Genomic DNA, 21,378 nt, shown 5'->3' on the forward strand with positions numbered 1-21,378 from the left:
AATTAAACGGAGAGCAGCCATTGTAAGCACTCTCTTCATCATTCTCAGTCTGGTCAGAGGACTGAGAATTAAATTCAATCGTGGTGGAGGACATAGGGACTCCCACTTGATGAGAGATATGTGGCAGATCACCTATAGATGTAGAATAATCTTGAAATGGAGACAGAGGAACATACTCTTTATCTGATTTATTTGAACCTTGCAGCGCAGGGAAAGAAGTCTCATGAAAAATTACATCCCTGCTGCGAATAATTTTTCTGTGAACCGGATCCCACAACCTAAAACCAAATTTCTCTTCGTCATACCCAACGAAAATACACTTCTATGACTTGGGATCCAGTTTGGTTCGTTTCTCCTTGGGTATATGCGAGAAGGCTTCATATCCAAACACGTGAAGATGCGAGGATGAAATCCTCTTCCCTTGCCATTCCTCTTCCAAAATACCAAATTCTAATTTAGATGAGGGACTTCGGTTGATCAGGTATATTGTTGTGTTGCAAGCTTCTGCCCAAAATTCCTTGCCTAGACCTGCATTTGATAACATACATCGTGCCTTTACAAGGATTGTCCTATTCGTCCTCTCGGCTGCATCATTTTCTTGAGGAGTGAAAGGAACAACCTTAATTCTTCTAATCCCATTATCAGCACAAAAATCATCAAATTCATGTAAACAAAATTCTCCACCATTATCTGTTTGTAGACACTTAATCTTATGCCCAATCTGATTTTCAACTAAAGCCTTGAAAATTTTAAATTTTGAAAAAACTTCACATTTCTTAGAGAGCATATAAATCCATACTTTTCTTGTACAATCATCAAGAAAGGTGACAAAATAGTTAGCTCCTCCAATGGAGGTTACCTCGGTAGGCCCAAAAACATCCAAGTATACAAGCTCCAGCGGTGTTGTCTTCGTATCACGCCCACCTTTCAAAAAATTGACTTGCTTTTGTTTGCCATAAAGACAATGTTCACAAAAGGCTAAGTCGACAAGTTTGAGACCCGGAAGTTGATTTCTTGTATGCATAACATGGAGCCCTTTCTTTCTAATATGCCCAAGCCTTTGATGCCAAAGATCCGCTTTGTTGTCCTCAATCACCATTGCAGCTCCCACTTCACCACGAATCTTAAATATATATAGACTACCCAATTTATTGTCATTTGCAATCAGCATGGTACCATGAGTTACCTTCCAAGTATCCGGAAGAAAATTCATATTAAAACCTTGATCAAAGAGTTGTGCAACGGATATTAAATTCCGCTTCAATTGTGGGACATGTTGAACATCTTTGAGAAGCCATGTTTTACCACCTTCTAATGGTAGCAACACATCACCCTTGCCTGTAGTTTCACAAGCTTTGTTATCTCCTAAGAAAACATTTCCAAAATGACCTTTGTAGTTGATGAACGCTTCAAGACATAAGGTAGCATGATGGGAGGCACCAGAATCAAGCACCCATGAACCCGGAGTAGTGTCAGTTGTTGAAAGGATTAGTACACTATCATCTTTATCGTAGACTGTATTTGCTTCATTGTCTCGCACCTTCTCTTGTGCCCTTTTGTAGTTTCTACAATCCTTCTCTACATGACCAGATTTGCCACAAAACCAACAATCACCATTTTTGTTTCTAGACTTCGATTTCCTTGCTGATTTTGAATGTCTATGATAATTTTTTTGCCTCTATTATGGCTCCTACCTCTATTTTCGGTGCTTACCGCCATTAAGGCTTCACCGGATGAAGGTTCTTCATTCTTTCTTCTCAAATCCTCGCTGAGAAGAGTAGTTGCTACATCATTAAAAACTAACTTATTTTTACCGGATATCGATGTGCTAACTATTGTTACAACGCCATCCCAGCTGCTTGGTAAAGAGCATAATGAAAGAATAGCCTTTCTCTCATCATCTTGTGTCATCCCCACCGAAGTTGCTTGACTAATCAATGTATTAAATTCATTGATGTGATTTGCCATTGTGCAACCTTCCTTCATCTTAAGATTGTACAACCGCTTCATGATAAAGACTTTATTGGCAGTCGACGACATTTCATACATGGTTGTGAGTTTATCCCATACATCTTTCGTTGTTGCTTCACCCGTGAAATTGAAGAGAACATTGTTAGACAGCGAGAGAAAAATTGTCGCTCTTGGCTTCTTATCTAATTTTTCACATTCTTCATCAACCATCGTAGTTGGCTTCTTTGCTTTCCCTTCAAGCGCAAGTGAAAGGTCTTGCTTTATCAGCAAAGACTCCATCTGCACCTTCCATAACCCGAAGTTCTGACCAGAGAACTTCTCTATCTTCGCTTCTTCCATGATTCCGGAATTTCCACCACCGAAATCTTAACAGTGATCTAACCTCACTCTGATACCAATTGTTAGGATTTAAAAGGAAATTAGAAGAGCAGAAGAACTAAACAATGAATTTACAGGCAAAGACAAATGAGACACACAATTTATCGTGGTTCGGTAGATTGCCTACGTCCACACTTAAAGCAGGGGAATGAATTATATTGATGACCAATTCTGGTTTGTTCATACACAGCTACAAGCAGCTTCAGAATACACACAACAAATGATATTCAACCAACTCTTAAAGAGCTTTACAAACAGAAGATGAAGAACCAAAGGTTTTGGCGGTAAAATGGAAGGAGTCTATTGGACTTCACTTCCAACATGCATTGCTTGGTGATAAATATCTCATTTCTATTTTAAAAAATGATAAATATGTATGCCATTTTCAATAATATTACAATTAAAAAATTTCTAATATAATAAATCAAGCATTTGTTAGTGAATAAGAAAAATATGCAGTCAAGACTATTATCACTATTATAAAACAAGGATATCCACTATATATATTTTTTAAAAATATTGTGTATTGTATAAGACTTTTGATTGAAAAATATAATCTTAACTAAACAAATAGCACATAAATTAACCAAATAACTAGTTTATATATTACCATACTTTACAAAATCTCTTAACATTTAGTGCTTATGATTCTACTACCCTTTTGTCTAGGGTAGGAACATTAACCTAGAAAAAATATTTAAAATTTTATTGATTGTTGATTCTTATCTAAGAAAACTTGTCTAGTATAACCAAAGTGATAATTAATAGACTTTTGTCATGTTAATGACCTTCAAAATATGATTCTATTATTTAAAAAACATCTTGACAATATAATTAAAATTAATATAATTTGAAAATTTGAGATATTTTTTTAATTATTAATAAGCTAAATATGAAATATAAAAAAAAATTTATATATAAATATTTCTTTTATTTTAATGTGTCAATGCTATCTATATAGATACATGAACAAGACTTATATAAAATTCAAACAAATAAAATATTTAAAACACGTTTTTTTATATTTGAAAATATTACTATAACAAAGACTAATTATTCAACAACACTTATGATGTCTTTTTCCCCTAATTTTCCAAGGGAAGACCATTTCAACCTTAGAAATTTTGGTAAATACAAATAAAAAAAATTATTGTAAATGGACAACCCTTTAATAAAGGCATCTAGATTTCATGGTTAATTAATTGTGGCCAAACAATGAGTATTTAAGAAACAAATCTATTATCGATTGCATTTATCTTCCAGAGTGAGGTCAATGTTTAGACTTTCTAAATAATATTTTCAAATAAAATATTAAGGTTAATAATAATTAAGAAAACAAACAATTCATTTGTTGAAGCTGATTCATAATGATAATGAAATTATTTTTTTAATAATTAAATAAAAATTAAAAAATCTCAATGTTATATTTAATGGAGAGTATGTTATATTTAATTTTTTTAAGAATTAGTTTGACAATTTAACAGTGTTTTATGTAATGTGAAATTAATATTTTTAAAAATATCAATTTTTATTTGATATGTTGATTTATTTTTATTTTATATGTGATGTCAAATCGATTGTAGAACAAGTTTCTATGAGATATAATTTTTATATGGGTTGATCTATTTATTTCGGTTAATTTGATGTCTTCAACATACATCTTAAAAAGAAAAAGGGAAAAAAAAAGATGTTTATAGCCAATATTGAGGAGTTTTCTAGGAATATGGATTCTTTCTAGGTCAAATCCTTGTTATTGAGTTAATCAGAAGGTTAAAAATGAAAGAAAACTTGTAACCTTGCAATATACTTAGATGTCAATATAAGCAAATGATGCAATGGTGATGCTTTGATTGTGCTCATTATGTGATGATGCAAATAGGAAATAAGAGCTTCCAGATGTCTAGATTAGATGGTTTAATTACTTGAACTCATTTAGATTCACCAACTTTCACCTTAGAATACACCACTTGTATGTTAGTCATTTTTATGGAGACAAATAGGTCAAAGTGAGCCTACAATTGTAATGTCCAAATTTAACTCTAGAAAATTCAAATAATGCTCAACAATATTACCTTATATGACATCACACTTAGTTGAAAAAAGTACAAGGTAAGTTGACAAAAAAAATCATCCTAACATTTTTTTCAAGTTTGAGGAGGAAAAACAAGGATTCATAGAGGTATGGAAGTTGGAAGCCCAACTCTCCCAAAAACCAAAAGTGAATGATTTTATTTTATTTTATTTTATTTATATGTTTCACTTAACTTATACTTATAAAACTGTATTATTTATGTTTAGATATTTTAAAATTATTCATACACTCTTGAATTTATATATATACATTATGTTGTATTTTTTATATATATTAAATAATCATACATATATGTGAGGAATTATGTATGCATGTATGTGTGCATAAATAAATAAATAAATATATGCTCTATTTTTATACATACACTACATATGAGGAATAATTATAAATTAAAATAAATATGATATTGTTTTAAATATAATCATGTTATATTTTTAAAATATTGTAAAAGAAATTTACAAAAGGGGTTTAAGCCATAAGGGTACATTAATAGCCTTCCATTTGCCACAACCCTCTTATGGCTCATGAGCCTAAGTCATTCCCATAATGGGGTCAAAGACCCCATGGAGACTATGGACCCTCTTAGCCTAAGCCCATGGGGACCATGGCTCGTTTTGGGTCAAGCTCCATGGTGGAAGGGTCTTGGTCCTATCGCCTACATTTTAATTTTATCAATTTTTAACTTTTATTTTATTTATTTATTTTATTTTCTACATTTCAAAAAATATCCCTTTGGTATTAAAATATACTAAAATATTTTTATTATTTTTATTATTTAGATTTTTTTCTTTAGATGTTTTGTATGCACACACGTGTGTGTGATAATCTTTTATTTGAGTTTTAAACAAGTAACCATAAAACCCTCTTTAACTTACCAATGAATTTATTTATATGTAGAAAGCTCAAAAATTTCTCTTTTTTATATTTTATAATCACTATTGGGTAACTTAGAACTATGGAGCTAATGAAGAAATTTCTTATACCTGTAATCACTCCACAAACATTAAGTGTACCTATGCATGGTCATATTAGCCGAAGTGCATAGAAAAATCACCCAATAAGTTCAAATATCACATATATAATAGTATTGCACTTAGTTGGTCTAAATCATGTTGTCATTTAATTTCAACATCGATATTAATATCTCAAACATCATAAGTTCGTAATATCATGCATCCATCTCAATGAGAGAGAGTGTTTATGTTCACAAGAGTGTGAGTGAATTAAAGGAGAGAGAGAGAGAGAGAGAGAGAGAGAGAGAGAGAGAGAGAGAGAGAGAGAGAGAGAGAGAGAGTATTTTTATTCACAAAAACACGAGCGTGTTGTTATGTGCTTATGTTTCTATGAAGAGACTTCGAAGAGTGCGAGAGCACACTTTTTGTTCCCAGCAACATGAGAACATTATAATATGCTTGCATTATTAGCTACTTTGGAAAATTCCAAACCTTTTTTGGGGGTTTTCCTTGGCATCCAACCCAATGGCTTGGACTAAAATTTCAATGATTGCAAACGTGTTTATGACAAATGTTAGAAAAGTGACACAATGTTGAGTGTGCTCTCCAACAAGTTTGCACATCTTCCAGTGCAAACTTAAAAAATATCGCAATAACATTCTAATCTCTCTTAGTTTTCTAACCATATAACTTTGTTCACAATTTAAATATGCTAAGATTTTCATATTTGATTTATTTTGCTAGTGTCTTCATTTTTCATCAAAATCTTGTGTATAGTATGTTTGGTCTCTTTTTTTACTTGTTCATCAAAATTTAAAACTAGACTCAATTCTACACACTCAAAAAAATTGATTTCAATTAGTTTCCAAAAATTCTAGAGAGGATCACACTCAAATTTTTAGTTTTCAAGATGCGTCCATTTTGAAAATTAATAAAAAAAATCATATATTCATTAAAAAATTAGCAAAAAAATCAAGCATAAACTACATGATGTTAGCTAACTTTTCATTGAAGAGATTTTTGAAATACTAAACCTAATTTAACATTTTAGAGGGATAACACCAAACGTTATGTTATGTTTTTTGATAAGAATGGGAGCACTTTGCATCAACCTCCTTTTTAAACTCATTTTCCAATAAAAAAAATTGCAGTTTAGAAAATAGATTCAAAGCAATACAACTCTTATTCTTGTTGAATCTTCAAATTTTGAACATAACTATCTTCAATTTTTCAACGAAGATTAACCTTTGCTAATTTCGGGAGCGGAAGAAAGTGTCCACTTAAAACCCCTTTATGGTCCCCCATCTTTGTGCACTTACCCCCAATACTTAAAGTTGAAGTTAGAAGCCTTTTTTCTTCAAAAAAGGTTGTTTCTTAATTTTTAAAGAGCCAACAAATTTAACAAATCTAGTCCAAATGCCCTCCAAATAAATAAAGAACTTATCCCAAAGAAACTAGCCAATAAGGTTATTTTTCTTAGCAACTAAATTAAAAAAGATAATAAATTAGGGTGATGTATTATAATAAAAAATCTCATATGTCGTATGATCTAAGACTAAAACCAAAATTTACCATTGTATAACCAACAATAAACTGATAAACTAAAACCCATTTAAAACATGTTTTTTTAGTTTGAGACAAGAGTTGCAGTCCCAACCAACAACAAACATAGCTTTCCATTCTCTAGGAGAGAAAGAGAGGTGTTTCATTTACATCCACAAAACAAAAAGAGAATCAAAGTAGATTAACATATAAATAGTTTCTTGGAAATAATTCATATGCCCTTGACATTTTGGTCATTATCAACAATCTCTAGTAAAAAACTAAAGAAGCTAGCTTATGTAGGTAAATAAAAGTAAATTGGTATATCCACCACGTGATCTATAATTGAGAAAACTATAAGTAGATGGGGATGAGGCCAAGAAGGGAGAAGAGAACATGGAAGATAGGAATAGTGTTATATATGCTCTATATGACCATTCATAGAATTTAGAGTGTAAGACATTACAAATGAGAGAATTTTGATGAATAATCTAATGCAAATGCTTAATCCTAGTACTTAGTTGTTCATTTTGTCTTTTAAGAATGAATGAATGGATTTGTTAGTAATCTCGTGAATGACTAATTATGCACAATCCAAACAATAATCATGCTAGTAATCATTCATATGTGTTATGTCTTTATGTTCTACATCTCTAAGTAAGGGACTCTAGGGACCTAGGGGAATTGTTGTGCCTTAAGTGAGATCTTTAGTTCTCTTAAACCTGTGTGATAAGCCAATGTAGTGTCTCTCCTCTATTACGTGGATGATAGTCTATGCAAGACCCAAGACACTACCACACATGCACACCCTACACATAAACAAGCTCAACAAGTCATTAATTTAATCCCTAAAGAGGCTGACAACTTTCCTATAAAAGAAAAAAATGGAGGAATGTGAGGCTCTTTAATGTCATATAAGATTGTTGATAAAGAATTTGCCAGTAGACAAAAGTTATTCCTATTTTGATATTTGAGTCAAATTGGATTAGATATAAGTGGCTTTGCTTGACTTTGAGAAGCCTTGTGACAAGATTAAATGGGTATTTATTGAACTTATGGTTAGAAAAAGTTTGGGTGACTAATTTATTGGAATGGTCATTGGTCAATTTCAAGATGTTTCTACTAAAGTTGAGGTCAATGGTGAACTTAATGATCCTAGACCACATAAAAAAATTATAGAGAAGAATTCCCTCATGATCTAAGTTATGTGTTTTTAATTGTCATAAAGCTCTAAGTTATGTGTTTGTAACTGTCATAGAAGCTATTCACATCCTACTAAAATACAGTTTTCTTTCCTTCCTATATAAGACATATTATTCTATTGAATAATAACTCACTATCTTAGTTTATTACTAAAAGAATGGAGCTAGTGAAACACATTGTCATCAAATCAGTTGTCTTTAAATGGTTTGACACAGCCTATCAAGTTCAAAAATCTTAGTGAGTCGATATTTACTTGCACAAGAAACCCTTGGCTTTGGTTAGAAATTCTACAAAGACTTTGTAAATTAAGGAGATCAAGATATTTAGAGATATTTATTGGATTGAAAGTTGGCTCTCATGAGGTGAAACAAAACTTCAATGATATGTTCACCTTTTCATTTATGGCCTTATTACTAGAGGTATTGTATTTTAAAATGATATAGAAATGTGAGCTTATAATAAATGGTTTGAAGCACCTATCCTACTAGAATCATTGCTAATAAATTGTATTATATATTAGTCTTGTCTAAGTTTTTTATTGTTTTGTGCATTACAGATAATAAATTATATTACTACAACTTGATAGACTCATAATAACATTAGTCTATTTAACTTTTTTGTCCATACCTTAATTAATATCATGATGATCTTAACCTTTTCAACCTTGTGAAAAGGCACCTACAAATCCTCTCATCATTCACACATAAAGTTTTGATTAGTTTTTCTTTTTTAACTTCTAACAAGTTGAAACATAAAAAAGCATAACGACTTGACAAAGCTTATTGAAATCAAAATAGATCAAATAAAAATTGTAAGAAACATTTTAGCTTACTTAAAAACAAGGGTTGCAGTGGAGTTGGAGTTCCTACCAAGGTTGCATGAACATGTGAAGCAAATACAATTAACAGGTGTGAAACCAAACTCACTAACCATATTTAACATCCTTGGGTGTTTGTTTACAAGTTGACTAAAATACGCTACTGTGTGTTGGGCAATTATGTTCCTAGTCATACATAGTACCACTGAGTTGTGTTGAGTAATTGCTCGGAGGGACATACAATTATGGGTTAAAAGCACAACTCTATTTGTCAACAAACTATAAGAATGCAATACTCAAGTGCATTGATTATTGGAGAAGTGTAGATGTAAATAAAATTGAACATTGTGGGCAAAGTTGTGGTTGTTGAGAAATCTAAAGAAGCATTCTAAAATGGTAAAGAACGTTGAAGGAAGCAAAAGATCATTGGGATGGAGCACATAACCTAAATGTAAGCAAAACACTAGAGAAAAACATAGAAAAAATGCAACAAAAAGATTTCAAATTGCAAAACCAAGATATGAGAAAACGACGTAAACATAGCCACCAAATGTTTATGTGTATATTACATAGGATTATATTGTAAAACCAATTTGAAAAGAAATCACCTACCATGCAAGGCATTCTATTGCTCTACCATGGTACTATGCATTTCAAAAAAAAGATTATAGATTGATCCATGAGCAACATTGGTGGACACTATGTCCATTGTTTCTTTGAATTATCACATGCCAAAATAGAAAATAAAGCATGAAATCTTGAAAGAGATAATAGACCAGCTTACGCAAAAAACAATTCACAACTAGCACTCTTGTAAATTGAAAACAATTCACTAAAAAATGGGTGCTTTGATAAAATGGGAAAGACAGGGCAAGATGAATTTGTTGTAACACAGAAATCTTCATAGCCTTAGCAAGGACACAAATAGATCCTTGTCATTGAGGTACTTTATGCCATCTCTCTCATCTAACAGGATCAAAAAGCATTTGACTTTATGCCCAGCTAAGTGTAGTAGGTAATAGCGAGGCTGCAATATCTTCATCTAGTAGTTTAAAGATCTGGTTTTAGAGTTACGGATTAAAAATACTCATAGATTAAATTTAAATTTAACAATTCATGAAAACATGCAAAACATTGAGAATGGTCTATGATCATCTGTAAATTAGTACATAAAGGATACACAAGTTTGATGACCCAGAGAACTGAAAACAAATTTATTTCCTTCTTTAATATTGACAAACATCCTTCTTTCTACGACACTCTGCATTGAACTCAATAGACCAATTATTCCTTAGAACAAACACTTCAACACCCTTATGCTGCACTCAAAAATAGATAGGCAATTTAGCATTAAATTCATCACCAACTACAAAAAGAACCCATTTACTTCCTGAACAGATTACAATGCAGATTGTCATTGTGTTATGCTCTCCCAAGTTTATGGGACAAGGATAGAAGGGAATAGGGGAACACACTTCTGGGATTCTTTTTTTTGGGCCATTTTTAGGGGATGGCAAGGGATGTCTATTAAAAACGGTGAAGATTTTAAAATATAAAGAAAATTTAAAATATCCATATGATAGCATTGATCAAACATTCATCATGTAGCCCTTAGGGGACCAAACCGTCAAGCCATTGGAAACCACAGATTTTACAGGTTTGATTCCCCTGGATTTACCCCCACACGGGTGGAAGGTAGCTCATGCAAATGGAGGTTATAGTGGTGTGTATTAGAACTTTTCTTCACAGGTCTCACCAGATATTGATTCTTTCATTTAAAAAGAAAACCATTCATCATAGACATTATAGAACATTTGTGAACATGGATAATTGAATAGGGATATATACATATATATACATGTGTATGTGTATATATGTATATATATACAAGTGCATATGTGTATATGTGTATATATGTATATATATACAAGTGTATATATGTGTACATATGTATACATATGTGTGTGTTCACAGTCTCACAAGGTATTGATTCTTTTGATTTTAAAAAAATTCATTCATCATAGATATTATAGAATCTTTATGAACATTGGTGATTGAATAGGGATTATGATATTCTATACACACACATACACATACATACACATGTATACACATGTATGTATGTGTACATGCGTATATATGTATAAATGTGTACATAGGTATACATGTGTGTGTGTGCACGTGCGCATATACATGCATACATGAGCATGAGCATGAGTCAAAAAGACATGCCTAGCTAGTGTGTATATTTAGGTAAGGGGTTTATTATTGAATTTTTCCTAAAGCCTTCACTGCTAGATGTTTGCTATCAAACTCATTAACAAAGAAAAACAATTATGTAAAATTATAAACGGTTATGTTCCAGTTCCACCTCAACTAGGATACTAATAGGTGGGTGTGTTCTCTTGTTGTCTTTGCAAGGCATGATTGCTACATGTCTGCATTATGAAAGTGGTATTTCCTACTAACTAAGACTTAACTTGCATTCAACAGTATAATGATTGTACTGTGCCAACTTTGTTTGTGGCAGTCCTTGTACACTGAACAAGTTGTCCAATATATGAAACACAATAATCCTTAACTGTGACTTCAATTGTGAAGATGTATAGATCTACAACAAGGGATATGTATTTTATAGATTTTGTTATCAGATTATCATTGGTCTATTACTCCTTCAAACTTATAGTTTGGTGGGGTTTTAGGGGCAATGCCCCCAACAAGGTTGACGGGCAGAATTGCCAATAGGGTTGAGACGTAGCACCCCTAAGGAGGGTTTGGGTAAATCTAAGATGGCCATATCATAAACCAAATAGGCATTCAAAGGTTGTAAACTTTTTTCTCAGGCAACTAAAATGTGCCTAGGAACATTAGGGGACAACTAGCTGTCCCTAGGATAGTTGAGGGACATCTGGACATCCCATGACCATCTTCGGGATGGCTAGCCATCCTCCAACATACCCAAGCATCCGATAAAACAATTTGTGTGTTCCAAGTTCGTTTCCTTTTTTTAACAAAATAGAGGACAAGGTGGGGATGTTTCATACCCATCCCCATGTGCCCAAAACATCCCATATGGGAGATGGGATCATATTTGGTAGGGGACACCTCAGGAGCATAGCCATTGTGTGCTTCAACATGCACAAAACTCCACTTATTGAGGGTTTGTCAATACACAAACTACAACTTTTGTTTCAGCCAATCATGAAACATGGGCCACATAGGTCCAAATCTGGGTTCTGAAATCATTCATCATCATTACAAAATCACATTTACAGATTATTATCGCTCCTATTTTTAGATTTAGGTGGCCCCTTCACAAGTTTTGAAAAGTCCCACAAGAATAAAAAGGAATCACTACGATAAAAATGGAGCTAGCTAGTTATGGGGACAAGAGTTTGTGGTTATTGCAGAGTTGGTAAGATACATTTGCATCTTTGGCTCAGATAATTTTGGGAAATTTTATGCCATCTAGAAGCATGTGAAGGTTAATTTTTTTCTCACACAAAAAAGAAAACTAGCTCATTGATTTAGCCTGTTTCAGGGGAAAATGTTTTCTCCAAATAGAAAACTATGGCCCACCCTCAACCTCTTACAATCTTACCACAATCCCATCTTATCAGGTTTCTGGAATTGATTGTCAAACAATTTTTTTGTGACGGTTATCCATTCAAACTTGCCCTGTAAATGCTAAGGCATGCCTAATTTAAAGAAAAACTATCAGAGACTAAATATATATTAAGCTACAATACTTTAGGATCATCTCTGTTACTCCAATTTCATTAGATTGAATTATAAATCTTGTGAAAATAGGAAATAAATATTTCAGCTCAATAAGCAATCACATAATTTACAAAAAAGGTCATGGCACTGAAGAGACAACAGAGAAAATATGTGAGGCAGTGAAAATATTTGCAAATGAAAGTTGAACCAGACAATCAAGGGACCACACCAGATCATGGTCATTCTAAATGCAGGTTGATTTGGTTGCACACAAATGCAGAGTAAAGAATTGTGTAAAACAAACAGCATTGCATGAATTGATCGATTTCCATAGAGCTGCAGAATTTTTCACTTTTTACTTGCATGTCATGTATAGGATTCCATATGAGCCATGGCAATACAGAGGCTTGTTACACACAATTATAACAAATATTTCATAGCTGATAAGCTTTGTTACTGATGCTAACAAAAACATTTACATTACATGCATTAGTATAAGGAGAATAACAGAAAAGAAAAATCAACAAAATAAAATAAGCAGCACATTTTATCTCTCTGTTTACAGAAGACAAGCATACTAAACCATGTCCATGCTTAGATTTACAACACCTTCCTATTTATAAAAACCCATATAATCTTTGGACAGAACTCACTCTTAGTCTCGATACCAATTTGGGCACCCATGCAAATATCTCCGGATCGCTTTGCAGTTTAATGAGTACAGCTTTCAGAGACAGGCAATTAGGAGAATGTATACAAGACATGATGAAGAAGAAAGCCAAAAAAGTGGCTGCTTAAAAGCTTGAGACAGGGAGAACGGCGCATATATTGAAGAGCTGTCCACTTGCAAACAGTCATGCTTGCTCCTGTCCGATACATGCCCTGCAACCAGTTTCAGAAAAGTTCCAAAGACCAAAACACAAACTTTAGAAACTAGTTTTAATTTTACCCAGGTGTCAACAACAGATACATAACAAAATAGATTTAGATTTTACCTTGATGTGCTTTATAATTGGAGATGCTTTTTCCCTGTTTTTAACGAAGGACATTTTTTTAACCAGAAAAATATGAACAGCCCAATCAGAAAATTAGATTAGAACTATTTTTAAGGAAATCAAATCAGGAAATAAGCACCAACATTTGGGAAGGAGATTAATTTTTTGTTCTGCACGGAGTTCAAGGAAAGGACTAATATGAAATGAAGCAAAATGAAAACACTAGTAACCCTGCTGCAGGCAGGGACTAATATTTTGCTCTTGTGATGCCTACATCTCCAGCCATTATTTGAGATGTCTTAGACTCTTGGTTATTTTGCCATTTTAATCTACAAGCATTAGGAATATTATGCCTAGATTGCAAATTATATTTACATGAAATGCTAAAATGGAGCCTTGAGAGAAGAATCTTGCAATTTAGAACACCCCCCTGCTGAGACACTCAAGTACGATGGTCATTAGCAGGTAACATACCGAAGAGATTGTCTAATTTGAAGCAAGTAATCTCTGGTATTTCATGATAGTATGCGATACAAAACTCACCTGCATAGATAATTTAGTCTCAAACGGCATACCTGACAGTCACAAGATAACATAATCAAGAAGAGAAAAAGAGGGCATAAGATAACTAAGGTCATAGTACACAACTATCATTCAACCAGGGGCTTGATAATAAACCCTTTCCTAACCTGCTTGCTGAGCAGCTTTCAATTTCCTTCAAGTACTTCTTCTCTTTCAAATTCTGATTCTTTTGGATCCTTCCTCACCTTTTCACTTCAGAACTGTTCAGGCTTCCTGATGAACAGCTCAAATGTTGTGAATCCTTCAATACCTAGTATTAGGAAACGGAGCTTTAGAAAAATACCCCAGCAGTATATACATCTAGGAAGTGACACATACGTAAGACAATATAGTTTTCTCAAGTCAAAAGTATGGTCTACTTCTGTAGACAGTCAGAAACGCTGAAAATAAAACTTAATTCCTTCTTACCACTGCAAGTCTGATACCATGAACCTTGTTATCCCACAATCCTTTGCTTCACATAGCATCACCAATAGTCTTTGCAAGAACACTGCCCATGTTTGAAATGATGAAAACGGTTTGTATCTCTCACAACAATTTCTCTTGCAACAATCTTGGAGATAAACTTGGTTGCAGTGTGGCAATCACCACAAATTCGAAGGTTCTTCACAACTCTAATGGTTGTCCCAGGGGATGTGTTTAACAATCCAAATGCAATTGCCAATTTTTCACTATGGTGGTAGAGGAGTAATTGCTTCTCCTCTTCCTCGACATCATTCAGTGTTGATCTTGTATCTGAAACATACCCCGCCGCTTTCATCTCCAAAGATAATTCCTCTAATTTTGAATAGATGTCCTGTGTTTGCGCATGTGATCTGTCCCCCATACAAAAAGCATGTACCACTTTATAGACTTCGATCCAACTACAACCAGGTATCTTTTTAATTCCTCTATCTTTCATTAATTTCCTTACATTCCAAATATCATCCCACCTTCCTGCTTCTGCATAGACATTAGACAAAAGAACAAATGGTGCAGCATCTTTACATTCCAACTCAAAAAGGAGTTTTGCAACAGTTTCTCCAATTCTAATATTCTTATGTGATCTACAAGTGCCAAGCAAACATATCCACACTACTACATCTGGTTTTATTGGCATTTTGATGATAAAATGTAAGGATTCCTCAAGATAGCCTGCACGACCAAGAAGGTCAACCATGCATACATAATGATCCATTGTAGGCATGATGCCATAAGAGTCACTCATGAGATTGAAGTATTTACAGCCATCAGGCATTAGACCCGCATGATTGCATGCATGTAAAACACAAATGAAGCTTCCACGGTCAGGGTTTGTTCCAGAATGCTCCATTAGTTCAAATAGTCCTAAGGCATCACTGCTACAGCCATGCATTGCATATCCTGCAATCATTGCATTCCATGAGGCCACATCTGGATTATGCATTTTTTCAAATAACTTATGTGATTTCTGTATGCTGCCACATTTTGCATACATGTCAATCAAGGCAGTAATAGCCATATTAGTCAAAAATTTGTTTTCAATTATTTTTCGATGCATCTCCATACCCAGCTCCAAAGCTCCAAGTTTGGAACAAGCTGGCAGGATGCTTACAAAGGTTGATGAGTTTGGCATTACACTTCCAAATTGCATTTGATTAAAAACCTTCAAGGCTTTACCAACAAATCCATTTTGTGCATATCCAGCAATTATTGCAGTCCATGAGACTACATCCCGTTGAGGCATTCCTTTAAAAATCTCTAAAGCCTCATCAATATCGCCATTTTGAGCATATCCTGTAATCATTGCATTCCACGTGACCACATTTCTTTGAGACATTTTGTCAAACAAGTCACGCGCCTTCTGTATGCTTCCACATTTTGCATACATGTCTACCAGGGCATTCACAACTAGATCCGACAAAAAACCACTTTTAATTATTTTTTGATGCATCTCCATACCCTGTTCCAAAGCTCCCATTTTGGCAGAAACTGGAAGGATGCTGGCAAAGACTACAGAATTTGGCTTTACACCTGCCAATTGCATTTGCTTAAAAATCTCAAGGGTTTTACTAACAAGCCCATTTTGTGCATACCCTACAATCAATGCATTCCATGAAACCACATTTCGGTGAGGCATTTTCTGAAACAATTTGTGTGCCTTCCACATGCTTCCACATTTTGCATACATGTCTATCAGCGAAGTCACAACTACAATGTCTGATAACATCAGGCTTTCGATTATAATTTTATGGATTTCCTTACCCTGATCTAAATTTCCAGTTTGAGCACATGCTGGGAGAACGCTGGCAAATGTTGCTGAGTTTGGCTTTACACCTGCTGCTTGCATTTGTCTAAAAAGCTCAAAAGATTTATCAACAAGTCCATTTTGATCATATCCTACAATCATTGCATTGAATGAGACCACATTATGTTGAGGCATTTCTTTAAACAATTCTTCTGCCTTCTGCATACTTCCACATTTTGCATACATGCTGATCAGCGCAGTCACAACTATAACATCAGGTAGAAAACCGCTTTCAATTATTTTTTTATGGATTTCTACACCCTGCTCTAAAGTCTCCATTTTGGCACACTCTGTAAGGATACTTGCAAATGTTGCTGAGTTTGGATTTACATCTTCTAAATGCATTTGCTTAAACATTTCCAACGATTTATCAGAAAGTCCATGTTGTGCATACCCAACAATCATTGTATTCCATGACACCACATTTCGCTGAGGCATGTTTTCAAACACTTTTTGCGCTTTCTGTATGTCTCCACATTTAGCGTACATATTAATTAGGGTATTCTCTACTAAAATATCTGACAAAAATCCGCTTTCTGTTATATTGTGGTGTATTTCCATACCCTGTCCCAAAGATCCTACTTTGGCGCAGCCTGCGAGAATACTCGCATATATTGCCGATTTTGACTCTACACCCACCAATTGCATTTGCTTTAAAAACTGCGAGGCTTTCCAAAGAAGCCCGTTTTCTGTAAAGACAGCAATGATTGCAGCCCATGATACCACATCTCGCTGAGGCATTTTGTCAAACAGTTCACATGCATCATGCAACCTACCACATTTTGAGTACATACCTATCACCGTGTTCATCACAAAAACATTAGATTCATATCCACATCTAATCACTTTTCCATGGATTTGCAAACCATGCTTTACAGATGCCACATTGGCACATACAGTAAGAATGGTGGACAAGGTGAACTTATTGGGTTCAACAGTATTTAGTTGCATTTGGTGAAACAATTTCAATGCCTCTTGAGGAAAGCCATGTCTTTTGTAGGCTGCAATAATAATATTCCAGGAGAAGTCGTTCGGTTGAGACATATGGTCGAAAACTTTGCGAGCATGAACCAAACTCCCACACCTGTCATACATGCTGATCAGAGTATTTTGTAACAGCGTATCCGAGGGAAATGCAAATCCTCGATCATTGATGAGAGAGTGGACTTGTTTGCCCTCTGAAAGGGTTTTCTTGGCAACGCAGGTCTGCAATTGTTGAAGATACGTTGATAAGTTTACAGGAGGGTTGTGGGTGGTAAGCAGTCTGTGTAATGCCTCCTTTAAACGACCTTCTGCATAGGATGCTCTCAGTTTGACATTGGCATGGGCAATGGAAGGCATTGTACGGTTGAGCTGTAGGAAAGAATGTTATATTTCATTCTACCGCAACAAATGATCGACTACTGTCTGCCTCGAACATTGTTACAAATGATTGATCCTTCTCAGATTTTCTGTCATTACACATCCAAATCAACATAATTTCCAATGCTCTTCATAGCTTGACACAAGATCTCTTTCCCCAAGAAGTGCATATATATAAATAGATATATTGGACAAGCATTCTATATCTATGTTTTCAATTTATTTTATGTAATGTTTTTGACATATATATATTATATTGAATAAGGAAAAGAAATCAAAATTGATCAATGATTAGGGAAATAATATCAATTATCATTCATTCCAATAACCATTCACTTTTTGCACATCCAACTTCTCAATTACCAATTTAAAAAAAATCAAAAAACAAATAACTAAAAGCTCATTAATAAATTATACATATACTAATAGCCGCTCATTTTTTAGCTTTTTTGGACCATAATTGGCCCATTTGTGCACTTTTAATGATACCCATAGCGCACGACTACTAGGGCATTTGTGCATAAGTATTGGTGAGTGCACGTCTATTGGGGCATCTTTAAATAGGTATCAAGCGACACTTTGAAAAGTGTACTTTTTGACCCTTGCTCGCATAATAGATCCCACAGTGTGCATCGTTATTACCTAAAAGTCAAAACAATAGCTATAAGCAGTTAAGTTGCATGTGGAGACAACTAAAAAAAATCGTCAAAATCTGATGCACCGTTTAGAATCTGTGGGTGCACGAAGTTAGCTATAACAGCTATTGGTATGCTTCCCCTAGATGTATAAAAGAGTTGTTGCAAGAATTAATTGAACTATAAATGACAAAAGTAAACCTCCATAGTACAATAGTTGCAGAGTTGAATACATTGGTTGTTCAACATTTTTCAATTATATAAACAACCATTAGGAAGAATCTATTGTAGACTTGGGAGTAGTTGTCATCTTGGGTGATTGTACTAAAATAGTTTTAACAAACTAAATCCTTGGCCATAGTAACTCAATAACCCATACAATGGTTCTTTTGAAAACAATGGTTGCTAAAAAGATAGGATTAAAACAACATGCACTATTAAGAATGCAAGCCTATTTTGTCATTCTAAATCATTACATGCATATAGTTGAATCTCTTCATGAGCATTGTTGTAAGCATCAATTTTTTTATCATCGTTGATGATAGCACCAAGTTGGAGCAAATTAGAAATATATAAAAACTTAATATCAATGAGTTGGAGCATTGGAGGAGCCAAAGATAACCAAAGTAGAACTCATGTGGGCAAGGGAGATAATAGTTCCTTCAATGAATGTTTACAATTTGTGATCAAATCCTCAATATTTTGAAGTTAAATATAAAGATTATTAGCTAGCTCAAGATTGAGGCCTTGGCAATGGGGAATACAATTTAGCATATGCAGACTAGGGGTGGAACAAATCAAGTGAAGCTCAATGGAGGTGGGATAGTATGTATTAGAAAAAAAAAATCAAACATGTGAATTTCCAAATGTGTTTAAAATTTAGTTGCTTATAAGTCTAGGAGATGAGGTTATGGACTTTAGAGGTCCCATGAGAGTAGTTTTCTAAGACCAAATTCAAAAGAGAAAAGAGCAGGGAGTGAAAAAAAGAGAGAAATTCACAACTATTTAGAGTGATGGTAGAACCAAAAGCCATGTTTAATGGACTCAACTTGGGCACAAAATGGACAAAGAGTAGGTGAATAAATGTGAAATGATCACCAACAGCGAGCTTCACATGAAGGGCCCTCCAAGACAGGAGTTGGGATTGACATCGTCCTTCATTTTCCAAATTTGTTAACTAAGTTTATTCCATTTGGACTAGCAAAAACAACACTTCCAAAGTGAGTTTAAGCAAGGAGAGATGATGAGAGGTGGAATCAATTATTTGTAAATAGACTTAAGGGGGAAGAAATGAAGGTTATTTGCGGTAGTCCATCTCTAGTCATTGCTAAATTAGTCATGATTGTGAATGGAAAGAAGACTACATAGAGCTATGAAGAGATCAATTGTTAAATATTCATTATTTTTATTTATTAGAAGAAGTAAGGTTTTACTAGAGTTTGAGGAGCTATCGAGATTTCCATTTGAAACTACTAGGATCCAATAGGTCTCTAAGAGTTTGAATTTATTTTTAAAAAAGATATTTTTCTTTAATATATTAGATAAGCCCCAAGGGTTTGTTATCAAGTTGGACAAGTTGATTACACCAAATGAAAGATTCAACAAAACTTAGGCCATTTATGAGAAAATGATCATACCAAACCAACCGTTTGGAAGTGATTTGACAAGCTCTCCAAATAGGGTTAAAAGGGCAGACCATGGACTTCAAAGAATGGATCCATAAGGAGTTTACCTCACTAATTGACCTATTTACAAGTGTTTATGGTAAAAATGGAAACAACAATATTGAAAGACTAAATTAGATTCAACCACAAAACCTTAGCCTAACAACAACAAAGATCCACCATAACATATGAAGATTACCTAAGACAATGCAAATCAACAAAATCAAAAAGATTATACCATCACATGTCTACTAGGGTTTGAATCTCCAATCTTCCTATCTCCATTGATCTTGCTTAATATATTTGCTCTCAGATTTTATGTGTGCACAAGAGCTCAACAAAGATCGAAAATGTGGTTGATAGCTTGATCGCATATGAAAGTTCGAATGATAGAATTCTTAGGAGGGTTGATAATGAAGGAAGTATCTCCTTATATAGAAGACATTGTAGGAAATGGAGGGATAAGATTAAGAGGTGTAAAAGATAGATGGTCAACTAGGATTAGAGGGTAGGTAGAGGAAATAACAAAATAATGAGAGGGTAGGTAGTGTAGGAATTAAGAGATGAATGACATGTGTCATCGATAGAAAAGGCTAATGAATTAATTAAATAAATAAAGATTTATTTAATTAATAAAAGAAGTGGGATCAATTAAATAAATAAAAGTATTTATTTAATTTAGGGGAAGGATAATTTAAATATGAGAAATAAGACTAGAAGAGGATAAATGAATTAATAAAACAAATAAAGATTTACTCAATTAATAGAAGAATTAGGCTTAAAATAATTAAATAAATATTTTAATTTATTTAATTAGACAGGACAATTTTAGGTGTTTGCATTTTGCCCCTCTTTGAGACAATGCAGTTTGTCGTGTTGTTTCAAAGAAGATAAGATGAACAGATACAAAGTTACCCCAAGATGAGAGTGATATGCCCCCTTGAGAGATTGGATGAAAATGTCTAAAAAGATCGCAAACAATCTCTCGATAAGAAAGAAAGGCTAGAAAGGACTGACAAGACCGGATAGAGTGGCAGAGTCACAGGATAAAGAAGACCGACTAGGGCTAGGGTAGTCTATAAGATAGACTCTAAGGGAAAGCATCCTCATTATCATCCACACACCTAAGAGATCAGAGTGCAAAGAGAGTAGAGAGTGGAGTCAACAACGATGACTTTGGTGCATAGATCCGATCACA

At 34.0% G+C, this 21,378-nt stretch overlaps 1 protein-coding gene across 2 annotated transcripts; it reads right to left on the minus strand.

Moving 5' to 3' along the window:
* Window positions 1-13,202: 13,202 nt before the first annotated feature.
* On the minus strand, window positions 13,203-18,031 carry LOC131043992 (pentatricopeptide repeat-containing protein At3g24000, mitochondrial). 2 transcript variants are annotated; one of them, XM_057977256.2, is made up of 5 exons: window positions 14,662-18,031; window positions 14,361-14,503; window positions 14,215-14,246; window positions 13,672-13,705; window positions 13,203-13,558 (listed from the first exon to the last, which is right to left on the minus strand). In XM_057977256.2, exon 1 carries the CDS (start codon window positions 17,858-17,860, stop codon window positions 14,720-14,722), a length of 3,141 nt encoding a protein of 1,046 aa, XP_057833239.2. In that variant the 5' UTR covers window positions 17,861-18,031; the 3' UTR covers window positions 13,203-13,558; window positions 13,672-13,705; window positions 14,215-14,246; window positions 14,361-14,503; window positions 14,662-14,719. The 2 variants fall into 2 exon arrangements, with proteins under 2 accessions (XP_057833239.2, XP_057833238.2); XM_057977255.2 differs by having other exon boundaries at window positions 13,672-14,246.
* Between the last annotated feature and the right edge of the window lie 3,347 nt (window positions 18,032-21,378).

This window comes from Cryptomeria japonica, chromosome 5, assembly GCF_030272615.1.
Source record: "Cryptomeria japonica chromosome 5, Sugi_1.0, whole genome shotgun sequence".
Classification (NCBI taxonomy): Eukaryota; Viridiplantae; Streptophyta; class Pinopsida; order Cupressales; family Cupressaceae; genus Cryptomeria; species Cryptomeria japonica.

Bases quoted from the DNA above. Each gene is read 5' to 3' on its own strand.
- LOC131043992 (XM_057977256.2), bottom strand. From the start codon at position 17,860: ATGCCTTCCATTGCCCATGCCAATGTCAAACTGAGAGCATCCTATGCA.